Source organism: Manis javanica, chromosome 1, assembly GCF_040802235.1.
Source record: "Manis javanica isolate MJ-LG chromosome 1, MJ_LKY, whole genome shotgun sequence".
NCBI classification, from domain to species: domain Eukaryota; kingdom Metazoa; phylum Chordata; class Mammalia; order Pholidota; family Manidae; genus Manis; species Manis javanica.
The window spans coordinates 6,270,164-6,293,050 of NC_133156.1; the positions used below are offsets into that span (position 1 = coordinate 6,270,164).

Consider the following 22,887-nt stretch of genomic DNA (forward strand, 5'->3'; position numbering starts at 1 on the left):
TTGGAGGCCTTGCATTTCACAATGATATGGCTCGACCTGGGTCATTTTTCATCTTTCCTGGTCAGTTTGCTGCAGTATGGAAATCTGCCCAGTTCTCCTCAGATTTATGAATAATATTTCATCCACTTGAATTGCTAATATCCCTCCCTCCAGTCTGCAACACCTTTATGAATGTATTCCCTTTGCATTTCTTTGTATTCTTCACCTCATTGGTTTTCCTAGCAGGGAGAAAGGAAACTGTGCCTACAATGTCATGCATTTTAATCTTGGATTCCCAAAAGCTCGGCTGTGTGGGCATTTAATACTCCCCAGTGTCCCCAGACCTTCTTCCTTGCCTTCTTTGTGCCTGGCCATGCTTCTCCCACTTTATGTAACTGTCTTGTTTCCTGCCAACATACTCCTTAGCACACTGATCTCACTCATGTTCATGTTTTAAGTGCTGTACATAGGAACATCCTCATAGCTTTTCAGAACCTTGAAGCCACTTACCCCAAGCACAAGTTGTGCTTCTCTGAAAAGGGCACCTGCCTCATTTTTCTTATGCTTCTCCCCTTGGGCCTCTCAAAGCCTGGTTCTGTAAGAGTACATCTTCCTTCTGCCTTTCCCCAGGACTTCAAAAGTCCGTGTCCACCTAGGTTTCCTCTCTGATGGGGGCCTGGCTGACTTGGGACCTTGGAGCACCAGCCTAGACCAGGGAATTTCCATCGCATCCAAATGTTAGAAAGTTCCTCCCCTGTGCCTTCCCAGAAAAACACGGATGCTGTGTGTGGGTCCAGCTCGTCTGCTTCCTCGTCTTCAGCATGATGATACTCTATCTGAGAAGCAGTGTGTCCTGTCCCTGCAGCTGATTAGACTGTCACTTAGTACTGGGGAAGGGCAATATTCTGTCCTGGGGTCTGTTTGTGTAGCTGGTGCTATTTATTCACTAGAAATCTTAGAAGAAGGAGTCATGTTTCTTTCTCTAAGTGCTGCTGTGGTTGAGGACGATGGATGAATTAAAGGTGGAGAGTTACAGCCTCAGCAAACTATTCGAAGTGTAGCAAGATTGAAAAACGGGACATTTAAACCTAGACTGTTTAGCCAGCCCGCGATTTTCTGCATCTTCTTTGCCATTGTTAGTGATGAAGTCAAGAAAGTATTCTTTCCACCAGCTTTGTTTCTTAGTCTGACACTTAACAAAAGGGAATTCTTGGAGTGGTTCCAGGACGTTGCTGCTAACCATGTGACTGGGGGTTGTGTGTAGAGGGGCTTAGGGTCACTAATGGGATACAATAGAAAGAAAGTGGATTTTAAAGACGGAAACATCTTCACCATTCAGACTGCTGATGAGGAAAAGTTCATATTTAGTGTCAGGTTTTAGTTTCGAGTATGGAATTGCAGCTCTTGGCCGTCACATAGATCCTCTATTGAAATACTACTATTTACTGCATACTCTGCTGTGGTAATAAATGAACGGACTGTGATCCTCAGACCCTCTTCCCTTCGAGGCTGGAGGAGGAGTGTGCTTGCTCTCTCCCTCTTGAAGTGTGAGCCAATTAACGCGCTGTGGTTGTGTAACTCACTTTTAAAATGCTCGATGCAGATTTTATTTTTCTCTTTTCATACTTAATTCCATTTTCCTACACAGCATTTGACAGTAATGTAAAAAGGCAGTCATGTCCTTTCCTGTTTTTTTTTTAAAAAGCAAACATTGGTGTTAATTTTGTCAAGAGTTTTAGAACTTGAGCAATAAAGACACGAGTACCTGTAAGAGGAATGGCAAGAAATGAAACATAAAAGAATTCAGGTAACACACGCACTATGTGTGCATGTGCACAAACGCACACTGTGGGTAAGGCTGATTCTAGGCAGACCCCCATGTCAGTGATGAGATAGAAGAGCCTGCCCTGTGGAAGGCATGTGTTAAGTTTAGAGCTGTCAGCCGGTTCTGTGGACCACCAGTGACGAGGTCCCTGCCATCCAGAGCATTGCACAGGTGAGGGAACTGAAAGGAAGTGAAGTCCTCTCGGAAAGCAGATGATCAGGAGGGAGAAAGCTAAGAGCTCTTTCCCTACTCTTTGCCAAACCCAGGAGCCATGTTATTCTGTGAGGATAATTTTTTCCATGCCTATTATTTAAAAAATGAAGCATACCTCAATAAAACTTTCCCAGTAAGTTGTGTGAGCCCACTTAAAATGTACATGGTCACATATAATCATATCTGACTTGATTGTTGATAGTTCATGATGCGTGATCAAAACCAAAAGTTTCTGTGATATGACTGCCCTTGCACTGTTCACCATGTAAGAACTTGTTCATTATGCTTCAGAAGGTTGGAGACTGTTAAGAGTTAGGCTTGGGGTTGATCAATGATTGTGCATTGAGTCCCCTATATAGAATTTTATTGTTGTAAACAACCATTTGATCAATAAACATGAGAGGTGCCCTCTCAAAAAAAAATGAACATGGTCACAAAGTTTTTCATTTTATTATGGAAATAACTTTATATCAGTAGTCCAATACAAATGACAGAGCTCAGTCCCAACCACACTACCATCATCTCTGTCCTCTCCACTCCATTCTGCTAGCGGCCCCACCCCCCACCCCCCCAACCACCACATTTCTCTCTGCACCCTCTCTCAAGTTTACTTACTGTGGCCAGAGTGGCATTTTCCAAGCACTATTCTGGTATTACATCTGCTTACAGCCCTTAACTGGCTTCCCATTGCTTTCTGGATAAAGACCAGAGTTCTTCACATGGCCTAGTGTGCCTACACAGTCTGGTCCCCTCCTACCTCTCCAGACTTAACCCTGCACTCTGTCTGCAGTCACGCATGCATGCTGGTTTCATTTTCCTGCTTCTTTCTGGAGCTGTTTTTATCACAGGGCGCAACCAGGAAGACTTCCCATCCATCCCAGCTCAGATGCTATCACATGGAGCAAGGAAGAGTTTGTGGGAGAAATAAAGTTGTTTGTTGCCCCTAATAATGTCATTCCTATAGCCTAGGAATGTGTCTTCCCAACTTCTCTTTATTAATCCATTGTGGCTCTCTCATCCTTGGTTCATTTACAGTGTTTTTCCACAGATTCAGTCACTGCTAGAGGTTTAGTTTTCTCTGATCTTTCCATCTATCCTTGCCCCTCAAGTTGATGATTTAAATCCCCCATTCACAGTTTATCACTGGAGATTGGTTACCAGCTGGAAGTCTATTACCTTTATTTTTAACCACTCTTAGAGTGAATTATGGAGGGGCCAAGTGCTTTAAAAAGTGTTTGGCAGCTGTGCCCCTTTTACCTCAGATATTTATTTGATTTAAAATCCCAAGTTTTTCAGGTTAATATGTTTCAGTTGCTCTTCTGGATTTTTCAGAGCAGAAGGTTTAAAAAACAAAAAACAAAAAACTGACTTTAATATATGGAGTGGAGCTGCAAACCACTCACCAAGCCATCCATGTACCTCTCCCAGCAGGGCAGAGTCTGTCTGGCCTGGAGCCCTGGAGCTCTGGATCCCTCCCATGGTTTCAGGTTGGCTGCAGAGGGTTCAGCTCCAGCACGGACCAGAAAGGGGCTCCGGAGGCACCCCTTGCCGTGACCGAGCTTGATAAACCTCTTTCCTGAGATAGTCATTGCCAGTAAAGCAAGGCAGGCTGCCCCTCAGTGAGCCTCTAGGCGGTCACATAACACTAATATAGGCAAGCGAACTGAATCCGTAGAGAAACCAGAATAACAGTCATCATAGAAATCCACTTATAAAGTGAGTGGGCAGAATGCACATCTGCACAGAAGGAAAGGGAGCCTATTTGCTGGTCAGCGAACAAAGACAGCAAGAAGGCAGTAGAGAAATGCAAGGAAATACTTAGGTGGCTATAGTAGTAAGTTCTAGAGGGAGAGGGACAGGACTAAAAAGGGGCAGTGGCATTGAGAGTTGAAAGAACAATGGATGGAAAAATTCATGCTCTTACAGGGAATCTCTGGATGTGGAGGTGAATTACATAGAGTGAAAAGGAAGGAGGCTCAGAGATGTCTTAGGCTCATGACTTGGAAAACTGGGTAAATGGTGGTACCATCAAGTAAGAGAGGAAACAGGAGGAGGAGCATGTAGAAAAGGACCTAGAATCAGTTCAGTTTGGGGATATGTTGGATTTATAGTAGCTACAGGTTTTCAAGGCAGATATCACCCCCCAGGCCTCACACCGCAGGTCTCTCACTGCAGACCGCACACCGCAGGCCTCTTGATCTGACTGCACGCACCTCAATGCAGGCCTCCACTCTCACCACAGGCCCCTTCCTGCAGACCTCACACCGCAGGGCCCTCACTAAAGAACTCAGATGTCAGGCGCTTTTTTCTCATCGCAGGCACCTCTGTATAGACCTCACACCACTGCTCCTCATTGTCACCGCAGGCCCCTCCCTGCAGACGTCACAGCACAGGCCCCTTCCTGCAGACCTCAGAACTCAGGCCCTTCATTCTCACCACAGGCTCCTCTCTACACCTCACACTGCAGGCCCCGCACTGCAGACCTCACACCGCAGGCCCCTCAATGAAGGCTCGTCAATATCACCGCAGTCCATTGACTACAGACATCACACCATAGGTTCCTCACTGTCACTGCAGGCCCCTCACTACAGACCTCACACCACAGGCCTCTCACACTCAGCACAGGCCCCTCACTGCAGGCGCATCACCCTCACCACAGACCCCTCAGTATAGACTTGACACGGCAGGCCCCTCACCCTCACTGCAGACCTCACCCCTCAGGCCCCTCACTACGTATCTTACACCGCAGGACCCTCGCACTTACCATGGGCACCTAACTGCAGGCCCCTCACTGTGGGCCCATCACACTCACCACCGGCCCCTCACTATGGGCCTGTCACTCTCACCGCAGGCCTCTCCCTGAAGGCCCTCACTCGCCCCACAGGCCCTTGGTTCTCACAGGGGGATTGCCGGTGGTTCCCAGTGCTGGATTTAAAGCATGCGTTCTTTTGCATTCTTTTGAAGGAGAAGGACCAGCTGTTGCTTGCCTCTGAACAGCAAGATCATGACACTAAAGTTACTGCTCAGCACTGTTGGACTGGACTGCCCCAGGGTTTACGAGCTCTCCCATTTAGTTCAGTGAAATCTTCACAAAAGACGTGAGAATTTCACTGTTAAATGGGGGCATTCTTTTGCAATATGTGGATGATCTGCTCCTAGCAAGCCCCGATGTTGAACATTGTTTGGCTAATGCTATTTTAGTTTAAAATCATTTGGCCACGTGTGGGAAGGCATCACTCCATGAGGCTCAAATTTGTAAACAGCAAGTGACTTACTTCGGTTTCCAATTGAGTCAAGGGATCTGGAACCTTATGACAGACTGGAAATAAGTCATATTAAATCTTAGAGTCTCTGGAAATACATAGAATCTAAGGGGATTCCTTGGAATGGCCAGTTTTTGTCATATCTGCATCCCTAATTTTGGACTTGCTTTTTTTAAAAATTTTTTGTTAAGGTATGATTGATATACACTCTTATGAAGGTTTCACATGAAAAAACAATATGGTTACTAATTTACCCATATTATCAAGTCCCCACCCATACCCCAATGCAGTCACTGTCCATCAGTGCAGCAAGTTGCCAGAGATCCACTATGTCCCTTCTCTGTGCTACACTGTTCTCCCCGTGATCCCCCACACTATGTGTACTAAACACAATACCCCTTAGTCCCCTTCTCCCTCCCTCCCCACCCACCCTCCAACACCCCTCCCCTTTGGTAACCACTAGTCCCTTCTTTGAGTCTGCTGCCATTTTGTTCCTTCAGTTTTGCTTCATTGTTATACTCCACAAATGAGGAAAATCATTTGGCATTTGTCTTTCTACGACTGCCTTATTTCACTTAGCATAATGGCCTCCAGCTCCATCCATGTTGTTGCAAATGGTAGGATTTGCTTCTTTCTTATGGCTGAATAGTATTCCCTTGTGTATATGTACCACATCTTCTTTATCCATTCATCTACAGATGGACACTTAGGTTGCTTCCATATCTTGGCTATTGTAAAAAGTGCTGCAGTGAACATAGGGGTGCATATGTCTTTTTGAGTCTGAGAACGTGTATTCTTTGGTTATATTCCAAGGACTGGGATTCTGGGGTCAAATGGTATTTATTTTGAGTTTTTTGAGGAACCTCCACATTGCTTTCCACAATGGTTGAACTAACTTACATTCCCACCAGCAGTGTAGGAAGGTTCCCCTTTCTCCGCATCCTCGCCAGCATTTGTTGTTCTTAGTCTTTTCGATGCTGGCCATCCTTACTGGTGTGAGGTGATATCTCATTGTGGTTCTAATTTGCATTTCCCTTATGATTAGTGGTGTGGAGCATCTTTTCATGTGTCTGTTGGCCATCCGAATTTCTTCTTTGGAGAACGGTCTCTTCATATCCTCTGCCCATTTGTTAATCAGGTTATTTGCTTTTTGGGTGTTGAGGTCTATAAGTTCTTTATATATTTTGGATGTTCACCCCTTGTCAGATACGTCATTTACAAATATATTCTCCCATACTGTAGGATGCCTTTTGTTTTGTTGATGATGTCCTTTGCTGTACAAAAACTTTTTAGTTTGATGTAGTCCCATGAGTTCATTTTTGCTTTTGTTTCCCTTTCTCAAGGAGATGGGTTCAGGAAGAAGTTGCTCATGCTTATATTCAGGAGATGTTTGCCTATGTTGTCTTCTAAGAGTTTTATGGTTTCATGACTTATATTCAAGTCTTTAATCCATTTTGAGTTTGCTTTTGTGTGTGGGTTTAAACAATAATGCAGTTTCATTCTCTTGCATGTAGCTGTCCAGTTTTGCCAACACCAGCTGTTGAAGAGGCCATCATTTCCCCATTGTATGTCCATGGTTCCTTTAACATATATTAATTGACCATATATGGTTGGGTTTATACCAGGGCTCTCTAGTCTGTTCCATTGGTCTATGGGTCTGTTCTTATGCCAGTACCAAATTGTCTTGATTACTGTGGCTTTGTAGTAGAGCTTGAAGTTGGGGAGCATAATTCCCCCTGCTTTATTCTTCCTTCTCAGGATTGCTTTGGCTGTTTGAGGTCTTTTGTGGTTCCATATGAATTTTAGGACAATTTTCACTAGTTTGTTGGAGAATGCTCTTGGTATTTTGATAGGAATTGCATTGAATCTTTAGATTGCTTTAGGCAGGATGGCCATTTTGACAATATTAATTCTCCCTATCCATGAGCACGGGATGTGTTTCCATTTATTGGTATCTTCTTTAATTTCTCTCATGAGTGTCTTGTAGTTTTCAGAGTGTAGGTCTTTCACTTCCTTGGTTAGGTTTATTCCTAGGTATTTTATTCTTTTTGATGCAGTTGTGAATGGAATTGTTTCCTGATTTCTCTCTCTGCCAGTTCATTGTTAGTGTATAGGAATGCCGCAGATTTCTGTGTATTAATTTTGGATCCTGCAACTTTGCTGAATTCAGATATTAGTTCTAGTAGTTTTGTAGTGGATTCTTTAGGGTTTTTTATGTACAGTATGCCATCTGCAAATAGTGACAGTTTGACTGCTTTTACCAGTCTGGATGCCTTTTATTTCTTTGTGTTGTCTGATTGCCGTGGCTAGGACCTCTAGTTCTATGTTGAATCGAAGTGGGAAGGGTGGGCATCCTTGTCTTGTTCCTGATCTTAAAGGAAAAGCTTTCAGCTTCTCACTGTTAAGTATGATGTTAGCTGTGGGTTTATCATATATGGCCTTTATTATGTTGAGGTACTTGCCCTCTACACCCATTTTATTGAGAGTTTTTTCATGAATGGATATTGAATATTGTCAAATGCTTTTTCAGCATCTATGGAGATGATTATGTGGTTTTTATACTTCTTTTTGTTGATGTGGTAGATGATGTTGATGGATTTTCAAATGTTGTACCATCCTTGCATCCCCGGCATAAATCCTATTTGATCATGATGGACGATCTTTTTTATGTATTTTTTAATTTGGTTTGCTAATGTTTTGTTGAGTATTTTTGCATCTATATTCATCAGGGATATTGGTCTGTAATTTTCTTTTTCTGTGGTCTCTTTGACAGGTTTTGGTATTAGAGTGATGCTAGCCTCATAGAATGAGTTTGGAAGTATTCCCTCCTCTCCTATTTTTTGGAAAACTTTAAGGAGAATGGGTATTAGGTCTTCACTAAATGTTTGATAAAATTCAGCGGTGAAGCCATTTGGTCCAGGAGTTTTGTTCTTAGGTAGATTTTTGATTACCTGTTCAATTTCATTGCTCATAATTAGTCTGTTCAGATTTTCTGTTTTTTCCTGGGTCAGCCTTGGAAGGTTGTATTTTTCTAGAAAGTTGTCCATTTCTTCTAGGTTATCCAGTTTGTTAGCATATAATTTTTCATAGTATTCTCTAATAATTCTTTGTATTTCTGTGGTGTCTGTAGTGATTTTTTCCATTCTCATTTCTGATTCTGTTTATGTGAGTAGACTCTCTTTTTTTCTTGATAAGCCTGGCTAGGAGTTTATCTATTTTCTTTATTTTCTCAAAGAACCAGCTCTTGCTTTCATTGATTCTTTCTATTGTTTTATTCTTCTCAATTTGATGTATTTCTGCTCTAATCTTTATTATGTCCCTCCTTCTGCTGACTTTGGGCCTCATTTGCTTTTCTTTTTCTAGTTTCATTAATTGTGAGTTTAGACTGCTTATATGGGATAGTTCTTCTTTTTTGAGGTAGGCCTGTATTGCAATATAGTTTCCTCTTAGCACATCCTTGGCTGCATCCCATAGATTTTTGTGGTGTTGAATGATTGTTGTCATTTGTCTCCATATATTGCTTGATCTCTGTTTTTATTTGGTTATTGATCCGCTGGTTATTTAGGAGCATGTTGTGAAGCCTCCGTATGTTTGTGGGATTTTTCATTTTCTTTGCGTAATTTATTTCTAGTTTCATACCTTTGTGATCTGAGAAACTGGTTGGTACAATTTCAATACTTTTGAATTTACTGAGGCTCTTTTTGTGGCCTAGTATATGATCTATTCTTGAATATGTTCCATGTGCACTTGAGAAGAATGTGTATTCTGTTGCTTTTGGGTGTAGAGTTCTGTAGTTGTCTGTTAGGTCCATCTATTCTATTGTGTTGTTCAGTGCCTCTGTCTCCTTACTTATATTCTGTCTGGTTGATCTGTCCTTCAGAGTGAGTGGAGTGTTGAAGTCTTCTAAGATGAATGCATTGCATTCTATTTTGCCTTTTTAATTCTGTTAGTATTTGTTTCACATATGTGGGAGCTCCTGTGTTGGAAGCATAGATATTTATAATGGTTATATCTTCTTGTTGGATTGCCCTCTTTATCATTACGTAATGTCCTTCTTTATCTCTTATTACTTTCTTCATTTTGAAGTCTATTTTATCTGATACAAGTACTGCAGCTCCTGCTTTTTTCTCTCTGTTAGTTGCATGAAGTATCTTTTTCCATCCCTTCACTTTTAGTCTGTACATGTCTTTGGGTTTAAAGTGAGTGTTTCTCTCACTGCCTCTGTCTTTTGATTGGTGCATTCAGTCCATTTACATTTAGGATGATTATCAGTAGGTATGTACTTATTGCCATTGCAGGCTTTAGATTTGTAGTTATCAAAGGTTCAAGGTTAATTTCCTTACTGTCTAAGAGTCTACCTTAACTCACTTAATATGCTGTTATAAACACAGTCTAAAGGTTCTTTTCTTTTTCTCCTCCTTTCTCTTCCTCCTCCATTCTTTATATATTAGTTATCATATTCTGTATTCTTTGTCTATCTCTTGATTGGCTTTGGGGATAATTAATTTAATTTTATGTTTGCTTAGTAATTAGCTGTTCTACTTTATTTACTGTAGTTTTATTACCTCTGATGATAGCTAATAAACCTTAGGAACACTTCCATCTATAGCAGTCCCTGTAAAATACACTGTAGAGATGGTTTGTGGGAGGTAAATGCTCTGAGCTTTTGCTCTCTGGAAATTGTTTAATGCCTCCTTCAAATTTAAATGATAATCTTGCCAGATAAAGTAATCTTGGTTCCAGGGCCTTCTGCTTCCTTGCATTAAATACATCATGCCACTCCCTTCTGGCCTGTAAGGTTTCTGCTGAGAAGTCTCATATTAGCCTGATGGGCTTTCCTTTGTATGTGATCTTATTTTGCTCTCTGGCTACTTTTAATAGTCTGTCTTTATCCTTCATCTTTGCCAATTTTATTACTATATGTCTTGGTGTTGTCTTCCGTGGGTCCCTTGTGTTGGGAGATCTGTGCATCTCCATGGCCTGAGAGACCATATCCTTTCCCAGATTGGGGAAGTTTTCAGCAACTACCTCCTCAAAGACACTTTCTATCCCTTTCTCTCTCTCTTCTTCTTCTGGCACCCCTATAATGCAAATATTGTTCTGTTTGGATTGGTCACACAGTTCTCTCAATATTCTTTCATTCTTAGAGATTCTTTTTTCTCTCTGTGCCTCAGCTTCTTTGTATTCCTCTTCTCTAGTTTCTATTTCATTTATTGTCTCCTCCACCGTATGCAACCTGCTTTTAATACCCTCCATCATGCTCTTCGACAATTGGATGTCCAACCGGAATTAATTGCTGAGTTCTTAAATATCTTTCCTCCGTTCGCATGTTGATGATTTTTATTTTGAACTCCCTTTCACAAGAGTCATAAGGTCTATGTTACTTAAATCTTTCTCAGGGGTTATATTAATTTTACTCTGAACCAGGTTCCTTTGGCGTTTTATATTTGTATGTGGAGCCCTCTAGTGTCCAAAAGCTCTACTCTGGAGCTGCTCAGCCCCTGAATCAATGTCAGGGGTCGCAGGGGAGCGGTATTGGTGCCTGGGGTGAGGAAAGAGCTGTTTCCTGCTTCCCGGCTGCTGTGCCTGTCTCCACTGCCTGAACCAGTGGGCCAGGCACACAGGTATAAGCTTTTGTCCAAGAGCAGCCGGATACGGATTCCTGCTTTCCACAAGCAACTGGAGTCTCAGTCTCTCCAGGAATTCTGCCTGTATTAGCTTTCCAACCCCGTAATCACGCGAGTATCATGAAAGCAGCATGAAATGTAGGTTTGTGCTCCCAGAGGAGATCTCCGGAGCTAGGTATTCAGCAGTCCCAGGCCTTCCACTCCCTCCCTGCTCCATTTCTCTTCCTTCCGCTAGTGAGCTGGGGTGGGGGAAGGGCCCAGGTCCCATGGAGCCACAGCTCTGGTATGTTACCCTGTTCCGTGAGGACTGCTCTTCTCTCCAGGTGTGTGCAGTCTGGCACCGTCCTCTTTCCTGTTGCTCTCTCAGGATTAGTTGCACCAACTATGTTTTCTAATTTAGTACGGTTTTAGGAGAAAGCCTCTGTTTCTCCTCTCATGCTGCCATCTTTAATCCACTCGGGACTTGCTTTAAAACCTGTATATGAAACTTTAAACAGCTCAAATGTGGAGCCTCTGATTTGGTCAACAGAAAGTCAAAAGACATTCAAAACTCCTCAACCAAGCCTAATGACAGCCCCTGCTTTGGGTCTACCTGACCTTAAAAACGAATTTAAACTCTCTGTGCATGAGAAACGGTGAATTGGATGAGCAGTGCTGATACCAGTGCTGGGCGATGTGCCACGACTGGTAGCATATCTGTCCAAACACATGGACACACTGTGAGGGGATGGCCTCACTGTCCAAGAGCAGTCGCTACCCCTGTGACTTACTGCAGGGGGCAAAAAAGCTCACTTTGGGTCAGCATAGTGTCGCCGTGCTCCACATCAGGTCCTGACCTTGAACAAGGAGGAGGCTACTGGCTGACAGTAGGGCAGCTGGGGAAATAGCAGGCCATCTTTCTTGACAACCCCAAGGAGAAGTTGAACACTGTGTCTACTCTAAACCCTGCCAGTCTATTGCCTGCCCAAGGAAAGTAACCATTATGGCCTGACTGTCAACTGGCCCTTGCCAAAACGAAATTGGGACCTGTTTACCGATGGAAGCAGCATCCTGGAAAATGGACACCAAAAGGCTGGAGAGGTGGTGGTCACAGCAGAGCAGGAGAGAGAGTCAGCGGTGCTGCCATCTGGAGCCTCAGCTCAGAAGACAGAGCAGACCGCCCTGACTGGAGCCCTCCAGCTGTCTAGTGGAATGAATTTATGTAGACTCTATGTATGTGTTCATGATGGTGCATACCTGAGGGAGCAATGTAGGAAGAAAGTTGTTAACAGTAGGAAGTAAGAACAAAAACTATGCACCTGAAATACTCGCCTTGTTGCAGGCAGTGGCTGAGGCTGAGCAGGTGGCCATCATGCACTGTCCAGGGCACCTACAACTGGGAAGCTCTGTGGCCTGAGGAGACTAGGCAGCATTTAAAGCTGCACAGGCAGCAGCCAAAGGGGACTCCTTTTAAGGAGCCCTGCTACCTTAGTGAGGTTTGGACAGATTCAAACCTCATACAGAACAAGAGTGGGGTTTTGATCAGTGGGATGAAAATTCTACATGGATGTTGAACTCCCAAGGACTACCATTGCTGCCAGAAGCCTTTGTCACACCCATAATGAGACAGTCACAGAACAGTGTTCATTATGGGTGAGATGCCCTGATGGACTTAGTAACCCCATGTTTGAGAGGGCCTTACTTTTAAAAGACTGTGCAACAACTTACTCAAAATTGACAGCTATGTGTCCACAATAACCCTAATGTTGAGAGACCCCCATTGGAAAAGGGGGTACAACATATGGGACATGGTCCTTTGGAAGACTGGCAAATGGACTTCACCCAGGTGCTGAAGACTACCGGGAGCTTCAGACCTGCTAGTGTTGGTCGATACATTTTCAGGCTGGGTTGAAGCTTCTCCTGCAAGAATGGAGAAAGCCGCTGAGGTGGTGCAAGCCCTCCTCAAGGAAGTAAACCCTAGGTATGGGCTCCCAGATTCTGGCTTCAACCACCCATCAGACTGACTGTTAGATATGCCTCCCAAGAGCCAGTTCTGCAGTGGGGTGCAGTGATCCTTTAGAGCATCTGGTATGAGTTTCTCTGCAGCTCCTGAAGGCACTGGTGTTCTCATGTTTTGCATGTACCCTCATGTCTTAAGTGGAAATAGCTAATTCCCCAGGGAACACATGAGTAATTTATCTTGTTTCACTGCGCCTTTGATTACAGAACTTGCCCCAGTCTGTTTTAAGGGAGAATGGGTATTTCTGCTCCTAAAGCTTCCCACCTGGATCTACCTGAGCTTGGAGGTCTGTTTATGGGTGCTCAAAACAGTGTCCCATTTCCAGTCCCCAAATCATATCACATTCATGACCTGGTGTCTTCCTAAGTTCTGCGAATTCACTGGCTGGCACCTTGGGGCAACGGCATCATCTTTGATAACAACTGGTGCGTGCCTTCCATTTTAAAAGCCCTGATCTTCTCCCTGATTCAGCAGAAAGTACCAGAAGAACTTGGCCATCCACATTCCCAGGAAAATGGAAGGTGAAATTAACAGGGATAACAGAGGAGAACTGAATTAAATCTCTGGGTTCAGAATTTAACAGTAACTTGAAAAGGAGCTCAAGAAGCCCCCAGAAACTTTGTGACCACTAAGAGGGGTCGGGTTCTCTTTGTTCTCCCTGTTTGCTATGTCTCGGGGTCAGAGGCATTGCAGAAAGTTGTATTGGCAGAACCCAAGCCATCCTGCCCCAGGGCACTGAGGAGGAACCACTGAGAAACAAAAAGCAGTTGAACTGGTACAAGAAAATCTGCTTTGATCTCCTCCAGTGGCTGCCTTGTGTGTCTATGAACACCACAGCCTCTCTCCCACGATGCCCTGTTAGATGCCCTATGTACTTGTGCTGCAGGAGGACAGTGGTTCTTAAGGCACAAGCCTGCCACGCTGTCATTTGCTGGCAAATTAATTCCTTTCCTTTTCTCAAATCCTTGCCATTGTGATTTGTGAATTGACTTTGGTGACAAGGACCAGTTTTCAGTAACACTGAGAAGGTCTGAGAGGGTCCCTGTGAGGGTGTCTGGTTCTGTGAGGATCTCTTTAAGGGTCATTCGGTGTGTGGGAGGGTCTGTGAGGCTCTCTGTGGGGGTCTCCATTGCAGACCTTACCACGGTCATGGCAGAAGGGCACAGGGGCTTGTCTGCCCTGTTTCCTGCTGTCCCTTCAGCCCCCGTGTGTGGCACTTATACTGCAAGGGTGTCAGTCCCCGATGATCCCATTCCCAGGACTCACCTCTAGGGGCCTGTGAGAGGACGCAGCTGTCCTGTGCCTTGGGGTCCCTGCTGTGCCTCTCACCTGACCCGAGGTGGGTCTCTCTCTCCCTGGGGTCCCAGTTCCACAGGCCCTGGCTGGGCTCTCATGGGGGGCCCCTGGAGGAGCCAGGGAGCTGCACGCAGAGGCAGGACCCAGCTCCAGGGAACAGTGCAGCACCAGCATCTGCACCCATTTGACTCCTCTACCCCGGCCCACATGCGGGTCGGTGGGTCTTGACAGGCATGGGGCAGGGTCGTTCCATGGGCCCTGCAGCTGGCCCACTGCACATCTGCATGTAGCTCAAAGTTGGCATCACTCCAGCTTTCACATGGGGACTGCAGTGGAGGGGTGTAGGCTGGAGCACAGCACACAGGGGCCATCCTGGACTGCACCCTCATTCTGAGCAGGTCACTTTCAGCCTGTTGTGTGACAGACCCTGTGTGATGGCCTCTTCCCCCTCCAGGCCCTGGGCTGGGCAGTGCTGGAAGCCAGTGAGCATTACTGTGGGACCCCAGGCCCATCCCTCACCCTTTAATGTCCCCTGGAAGCCTTCCTTGGGCCACATGTGGAAGTAAGATCAGAGACCTTGAGTCAGTCCTGAGGTCCCCAGCCCTGTTCTGGTTTATTTAATGTATCTTGGGAAAGTCAAGCTTCCCCACCTGTGGGAGCCCGGCCCTCTGTCAAAGGTCCACGTGGCAGCTCTTGGGCTTCATGGGCTGGTGTGTGTGGAGACCCCAGGTGGGCCACCATGCAGGAGCCATGGGCCCCCAGCTGCTTCTCCCCTCTGGGGATGGTGGTGGGTCTCCAGAGGTCCTTGGTCCCTGCACGTTTTGGGGTTGCACTGTGCTATTTTGCCACCTTCTTCCCCTCTCCCCTCTAGGTTCAGGGTCCACCTTCAGATGGTGAGTGTGCACAAGCCACAGCCTTGATCCCTGATTCCCCAGAAGGGAAGGTGTGGACCGGCCCTCAGCGCCTCTGTGCACCCCACCCACACACCCTCAGCAGTAAGAGTGCATCTTCTTTCTGCTGCTTCTGAGTGGGAGAAAGGTGGAGTGAGGGGGACACTGAGCTACAGGGACCCCGGCCCACCACAACCCCAGCTTCATCAGAACAGAAGGGGCTGCTGGGGCAGGCATCACCTAGTCCCCACCAAGAACTCTGGATGGGGAAGGTTTCCTCCACCTCTGCTCTCAGGCAACCACTTCCCAGGACACTGATGGGAACTTGTCAGACACTTTCTGGAGCCTGAGGGGAATTTCAGCTTCTGTAAACTTCTCTCTCACAGCTGCGCAAGTTCAAGGTACAGAGCAAGCAGTGGGGCTGGCCGAGCCAGATCATGGGGTTGGGGGGCACCTTACAGGTTTTCCTTATCTTGACAAATCCAGGATGCTTTTGTTTGTTTTGTAATGAGGCTCTCACGGAAACCTAAGGTGCACCGAGGGCAAGGGGTGTAGGTGGGCATGCCACACCACAGGCATCCTCAACCTCCCTTTCCATCTCTCAGGAAGCCATGGTGGGTATGTGGGAAGAGCAGACCCTGACTCCTTTCCTTCCCCCAGCAGGACACAGACAGAAGCCACCACCTCTCATGAGAAAAAAGCATGTATTTTGGGAAACGATGGAAGTTGAGGTAGGAAGAATCCATCAGCAACTAGAGGATGTACTGACATGAGAAAAAACAGTTTCTCTCTGCACTGTATGGATCTTTTCTTGAAGAAAACTTGTCCTACCAGGAAACATGTGTGAATCATGCTCTAGCTGAATAGGTGACACATATTTCTGAATCACTTGCTGCCTCGGGCGGTAGTGGGTACAGGCTGAGGCACCTGCCGCCTTTGGCCCGTGCTGGCTGTGCCTGCTGGGCACCCCACCTCGTGGGGTGGGAAGGCCTCATTGCTATCTTGGTCTCTGGCCCCCTTGCTCTTGCCAGGACTGCTGTGGCCCTTTAGGGTGGCTGGGTGATTGCAGGCTTTATCTCCTATCACTCTCCCTTGCTCTTCAAGGAGAAAAGATTGTGATACCATGTTTGCCTGCTGGAGCCTGGAATTTCCCTTTCTGCCAATTTAACTCCAAGGGAGGATGTCCATGTGGAACTGTGGTTTTCTCCTCTAGGATCTGTCCCACAGCTGTCATGATCCCGAGCCTTGGCGGCCCTGCCATCTGGAACAGATCTGCTAATGCCTTGTTCCTGCCTCTGGATAGTGGCTGATGGAGGCCTGTCTTTTTTGCTGGGAAACTCGACTGGAGAGAATCCCCTGCAGGAAGTGCTTTATCAGTTTTGTGACGTGGCTTTCTGGAGGAGCCTGTTCCTCCTTCAGTCCAAGCTGGCAGGACTTGCTTCTTAAGGACTGTGCTGTTTCCTTATAATTATTCTTTAACATCCCATTGTGTTGGGAGGCCCTCAGTTCTGCCAATCCTTTTTCAAGCTGTACTTGGTCAGACCTCCCACAGTCCTTTACATCACCAGCGGGGGCAAACATTTTGCTTTGGCTCTCACCCTGCTCCTCCAGCCTCAAGGACCCCTGGCTGCTCTGACCTGAAGCCCATCTACGCAACATGATGTCGCCTGACACGTGTGAAGCTGATGTGTCCCCACTGGACGTGCTCTGGGAGTTGCACAGAGATCTCTGAAAAGCCGAGCTGTCTGCAGCAAGAAACTCACGGGAGTGGCATTGCTGAAGGAGCACATGAGCGTCGCTGTCCCGAGGAGGCTCACCGGGGCCACTGTCCTGAGGCTGCTTCCCGGACTCTACCTTCTCGTGGAGCTCAGAGTCACTGTGGTGTACATGGAGGTGTGGCTCTTCCAGATCTTGAATCACGTGCTTTACACCAGGCAGTCTTGGGATTTTACTTGTCTCTGGAGTCCCTGATCTACTCAGATCCACATTGTTAATTTGGGAGTGGGCCGGCACACGGGATTCCAAGGTGATTTTCCAAGCAGAGGCCTCCTCAGCTGCCACCGACCCCCCATCCTCTTCAGCACTTGAAGACCCAGAGCTGCCCTCCAGTGATGTCGCCCTGCGGTGGGGGTGTCGCGCGGCCCGGCCTCTGCTCTCCCCCGCTGGCTCAATCCTGGCTGTGGCTGCACCGGGGCTCAGCTCCCGGCTGGCTCTGTGGGCCCTCATGGCCATCTCACTGTGCCACATTCTGCCCACAAACATGCATGTGGAGGTCTGAGCAGGTGGCCCACTCTCCTGTGTGGTCAGAGGGGCCTCTGAGGACACGTGGCCATCGCCAGGTGGGGTCTCTCCCTGGGCCTTGCTGATTTCCTCACACCTAGGGGAGGGGGCAGGGAGGGGACTCACTGGGCTGGGAACTGACTCTTTCCTTATTGCTGCCTCTCCCAGTGGGGACTGAGGATTTTCCAAGAGCTGGGAAAACGTGGCTTTTGAGTGGGCCCCAGGAACACAGGTAGCTGAGCAGGTACAGGGAGAGCAGAGAAGGAGTGAGGATTGAGGGGTTTTCAACTTAAAGGAGTTTATGACCTTAAGGATCTTGAGGGGTAAGCATCACCTACACCTCGCCAGAAGCCTTGTAGCATGTGCTTCCAGATTCTGTTGTATAGGTGGCTTGAAGATGGTGAACCCATGGGAGGTGCTCGTGTCGGGTCCCTGTCCCTTGGAGGGTGCTGGATTCTTCGTGGCTCCCCTGTGAGTGAGTGATTCTGCAGGAAGGTCCATGGCCTGGTTGACAGCAAACATGGAGGGATGAACACCCCCAGGAGTCTGACACTCACTGTTCTTCCCCAGCTTCCTGCCCGAATGGGCACTCAGGATCTTTTCTGGAAATGTCTTGCCCAGGCCCCATGTGGAGTACCTCATCAAGCCTCTTTCTGGTTCTGCAGAGTTAGCTCTTGGAAACTTCACAGGGGAGCTGGCTGAGCCCCCGTACACCTCTTCCTGTTTGTCTGTGGGGTGTCCCCAGAATGAGACCTCTGGTGGGTGGTGGGACAGGTGCTCTTGGTGGGATGTGCACTGTGAGGAGGTCAAGAGGCTCCAGGCTTTGGCATCTGCCTGATGCCTGGAAGGGGCTGGAATGGGAGAGTTTGCACGACCAACGCCCGAGATGATTCGGGTGGGAGGAGCCAGCCAGTGGGCATATGGAGACAAGCTCCATGGGATGGTTCCTAATTGGAGTGCCATTGAGTCAAATTGAGTATGAGTTGGGGTGGAGTTTGGTGGTGGGACAGAACAGGCTATTGGAGGTTGAGGGCAGGGCTCTGAATCCGTAGGATTCGGTGGGGAAGGGGAAAGAGTAGGTAGGAAAGGCTCTGATGGCTGAGAGTCACTCCGGGATGAGTATGAATGAATAGAACCTGAGGAAGTTATCACGCCTGGTGAGGTGGTGGAGGCCCGAGGTGGAGAGTGTGTGGCTGGAGGAGCCAAGGAAGCCAAAGGGCACATGGCAGGAGCAGTACTGCCCCCAGGCTCCCCGCACAGCCAGTGGGCTCCCGCAGGCTCTGCTTCATGCCCCTCACTGGGGTGGTCTTGAAATAAGTTCTGAGAGTCACCCTCGTCAGGGAGCCTCCTCATATGGCTGCAGAAGACAGGAGGCAAGAGCTGCAGCCAGGGCCATGGGGGCCGAGCAGACCAGGCAGGGCTGGGTGCCTGAAGCCCACGGCCCTCCAGGTCCCCATGCTGACTGCACAGTGTTCCTGCTGTCCCCCAGGTCTGCAGTCACACCTGTCCCCACATCTCCCCCACCAGGTCAGTCCCACGCTGCCTGCAGCCCTGGAGTCCCGTCATAAGGCTCTGGGAGGAAGGAGGACCCTGAGGAGAAGGGAAGATTCTTTACCTTCTCAGAAGAAGTAACAGGTGCTTCATCTCTTCTAGGTTACAAAGGGATTCTTTGCAAACTGGAAAGCAGAAGACGGGGTCATGGTGGTGAAGGCAGGGACCTAGGGGTCTTATAGGAGACTGAGTGCCACGTCCCTTTAGGGGAGACATTGGGGAGATTATAGAGTCTGGAGTCCAAGCCTCAGTGTCTGAGGCCACAGGATCCCTGAGGGCAATGGGAATACTCACGACAGGGAGTGCTTTGTCATTTGCAAAGTGCTTCTACATCCATTACCCGCTGCAGCCCTCACAGCCACCCTGTGGCAGGGACAAGGCAAGGGCCACCTCACAGAGGCACCTGAGGGAATCACCTTGTGCACACAGGTCCCCCCTCCCAATCTGGGCACTCTGGGTCTGCTCCAGCCCACCCCGTCCCTGCCAGGCAACACCCACCTCCTGGCCCTTGCAGCTTTGTTCCAGCACAGACCCTGGGGAGTGTCTGGGTTCTGATCATCTACCCAAGATCCCCCTGAGACAAGGACCATGGGTTTAGATAGAGTAGGGTGAGGGCCTCTGGAAAAAAAACGCTACCAAAACTTCACCAATTAAGTAAAGCCAGAGTCACATTAATTCTCTAAAGTAGAAATATCAAACTAGGAATATAAGCATTCTTCAGTGAGATTAGTTAAAACTAAAAAGCCAGGAGCAACTTGGCCTGGAAGTTTGAATACTCCCCAGATAAAGAAAAGTATCTCAACATATCCTATAATTTCACTGCATCAATTAAAACATACCATTGTAAGATTTACTGTAGCCTGCTCAAAGGCCCAGCTTATTTTTTAAAATTCTATCTTGAAGATCACATTTTCATCAATCAAACAATAACTCAGCCCATCTTGGAAGCAAGGCAGGCAGTCTTAATTGATATGCTCCCAGATCAAAAAGCGGCTATCTTGAGAACAAATCAGAGCAGGAAATTTCTTGTGTTAAGCTAACTTTGAAGAATAACCCACTCATAAGAAACTTAGTAGCTCTTAAAAAATAAACATTTTGGGACCGTCTGGCAGGTGTGCATCCCCTAGCCCTTTGTCTCTCAACCGCCTGTAAATCCCCAGACAGTGCACCACCCTGGACTCTCTTTCTCTGTCCTCTTTATCTCTAAATAAAGGCTCTCACTTGCTCTCCTACTTTGAGTGATGGTGAAGTTCATTCTTGGACTCTGTAAACAAGAACCCCAGCATCACCCCCAGCCCCACCCACTGGCTTCCTCAGGGGTGGCACAGAGCTGGGCCCTCAGGCAGGAGGGAGGGAGGCTGACTCAGGGTGCGCAGGGCTGGCTGGCGGAGAGGCTCACCTTTCAGAACTGCACTTCTTTTTTTACACTTTTTCTTTCCACTTGGCTCCAGGTGATGCTGAGGGACCAAAAACATGACAGGCTGGAACCAAGGCTCAGCTCCACAGACAAGCTGCAGGCCTCGGTGTCTATAAACATGACTTTGTTTGTACATTTACCTAATGGGCCTTGAGGTTTCCTGGCCTTGTACTGATTTCTAAAGGAGATAAAAATATTTTCCCTTTTCCTTCTTTGAAGAATGTAAAGAGGGATTTTCTGTGTGAGACCTGCCCTGGCTCTCTTGCTACAGTATTTCTGTGCTCAAGAAACACACGTATGCTCAGACCCACAGGCCCCTCTAAGCTCCGTCGGGCTGTACTCTGCCTCCCAAGGCCAGCGCCCCACCGCAGCCCCTGCTCAGGGGCACCGTGGGCTTAGCACCACCCTCGGGTCAGCCTGGATGAAGCCTCGCCCTTAGACCCCTGCCCCAGGAAGGCGCAGCTGGGGAACCTGCTCAGGGGCCTGTCCTCCCACAGACATCAAATTCTTAGGCTCTGGGCCGCAGCCACTGGCCACTGGGTTTGGGATTTGGGCCTGGAGCCCTTTGGCCCACCTGGCTCCTGTCTGGGATCTTTGGATAGATCCTCCTGCCGGAACTCCTGGCCGGCCTGGTTTATGCCTAGAAGGAGGATCTGTTCTTTCCTGAGATGTTCTCTTTCCCATCCCAGGAACCTCTGCAGCTGACTCCAAGAAACAGAAGTAATAATAGGAAAGAGAGAATCATATTCTGTCAGGTCTTGGCCCAGGGTTCCTTCCTTACCTTCCTGATGTTTCTATGTGTCCTAGGCGGTGGGGAGGATGGATCACTTGGCAGGAAGGGGAGTAGCAGGAGGAAGAACCCCAGTCCACACAGGATGGTGAAGATGGTATCAGTCGCCCAGGAGGTGGAACTGGAGCTCAGCCAGGTAGTGAGAACGCTTTTCAGAGATAGGAGAGGATTCTCCATCATCTGAATCGCACTGCTGCCCTCAGGCAACTGAGCTCTGCGAGTGTGCTGGGGTACAGCACACCAGGCCCACATCACTGAACAATGGCCTTGTCACAAAGGGTGAACAATGGCCTTGTCACAAAGGGCTCCTGAGGGTGGGGGAGGGGACAGAGGAACAGGCTGGACCCCAGCCCAGCCCCCACCTCCAGCCCCACAGATCCCTCCACCCTTTTCTAAGCCTTCCAACCCGGGAAGTGAGATAACCTGAGATTCTGTTCTGAGGTCTTTACTTGAGATTTCTACTTGAGCTCCATCAATTTCATAGCTTTAAAAATCTGGAGTTGTCCCTGGAATTTGGTTAATTGCTAGGGATTTTTATTCTCAGGATCCCCTCTTTGTGCAACTCCAACATTTCCACATTTCTGCCTTGTGTCACATCAGCTGAGGCATAGAACTCAAATTTCTTTTATGCTGCTTTAGCCATGTGAATTTTAAAAACATTTTGAAATTTTTATTTCAGTCTTTACTCTTTTTGACTACAGGGACTTCAAATTTATTATTCAAATTTTATAAAGTTGAATAAGTATAAAACAAATAGAAATAGATAAGCCTTCAAAGTACAGTTTTCATAAGTTTCCAGCACTTTTGTTTCTGAAATCAACAAATGTTAAACTACACAAAAACTTCTGAACATTCTGCATACACACCTACACACATCCATTAGAAAAATCAATCCAAAAGTTTCAAACCTTGAGAATCAAGCATTTCTTTCAGTTCGAAAAGGCTTCCTTCAGTAATTACTGTAAACAGAACTTCTAGTGAATTCCCTTAGTTTTTGTTGAGTTGGGGATATATTTATTTTGCTTTCATTTTTGAAAGATTTGGTAGACATGAAATCTTTGAAGTTTTTTTTCTTTCTGCACTTTGAAACTCACCTACACCCTTTCCTCCATTGTTTGTTTTTTAAATTGAAGTATAGTTGATACACATTATATTGTTTCAAGTATACAACACAGTGGTTCAACAGTTACCCTTATTATTATATCCTCACACCCACGAATGCATTGCTATCTGTCCACATAGAAAGGTGTTAGATAAACATTGGCTACATTCCCCATGCTGACTTCCATCTCTATGACAAACTTATGATGGAGATTTTTTTTACCTCTTTATCCCCTTCACCCACCCCAACCCCTCCCCCATGCTAACCACCAGTCACTTCTCAGTGTCTCTGAGTATACTGCTGTTTTGTTCATTTTGTTTTGCTTTCTTTTTAGATTCCACGTGTAAATGAAATGATACAGTGCATTGTTTCTGATCACAAGTCTGTGCTTAATTTTCCACTTACTCATTCCTCTTACCCTGATATTTTCTTAACTTTGTATTCCTCCTCACTTACTGAATTTGTAAAAAATTTAACTTAGGCTGTTGCTGGTCTCTGAAGATTATTCTCAAGTCGTGAACACAGAGTTTCTCTTTACCTCTGGTGATAAAGAATCAGGGACATATGTGTAATTGTTTTGTTCATTCACCGCTTCTGCCCCTCACAGGATGGGTTGGTAATGCTGTCTCTGCTCACACTCAAGTCAGGTGCTAAG

At 46.9% G+C, this 22,887-nt stretch overlaps 1 protein-coding gene and 1 long non-coding RNA gene across 2 annotated transcripts; both read right to left on the reverse strand.

Annotated features, from left to right (window-relative positions):
- Window positions 1-17,526: 17,526 nt before the first annotated feature.
- LOC140846324 (spermatogenesis-associated protein 31A1-like) lies at window positions 17,527-18,792 on the reverse strand. Its single transcript, XM_073222197.1, has one exon. It carries the CDS (start codon window positions 18,723-18,725, stop codon window positions 17,703-17,705), a length of 1,023 nt encoding a protein of 340 aa, XP_073078298.1. The 5' UTR covers window positions 18,726-18,792; the 3' UTR covers window positions 17,527-17,702.
- Window positions 18,793-18,911: 119 nt separating this feature from the next.
- LOC140846350 (uncharacterized) lies at window positions 18,912-21,301 on the reverse strand. Its single transcript, XR_012125349.1, has 3 exons — window positions 21,122-21,301; window positions 20,323-20,380; window positions 18,912-19,048 (listed from the first exon to the last, which is right to left on the reverse strand). It is a non-coding gene; the product is annotated as an uncharacterized lncRNA (long non-coding RNA).
- Between the last annotated feature and the right edge of the window lie 1,586 nt (window positions 21,302-22,887).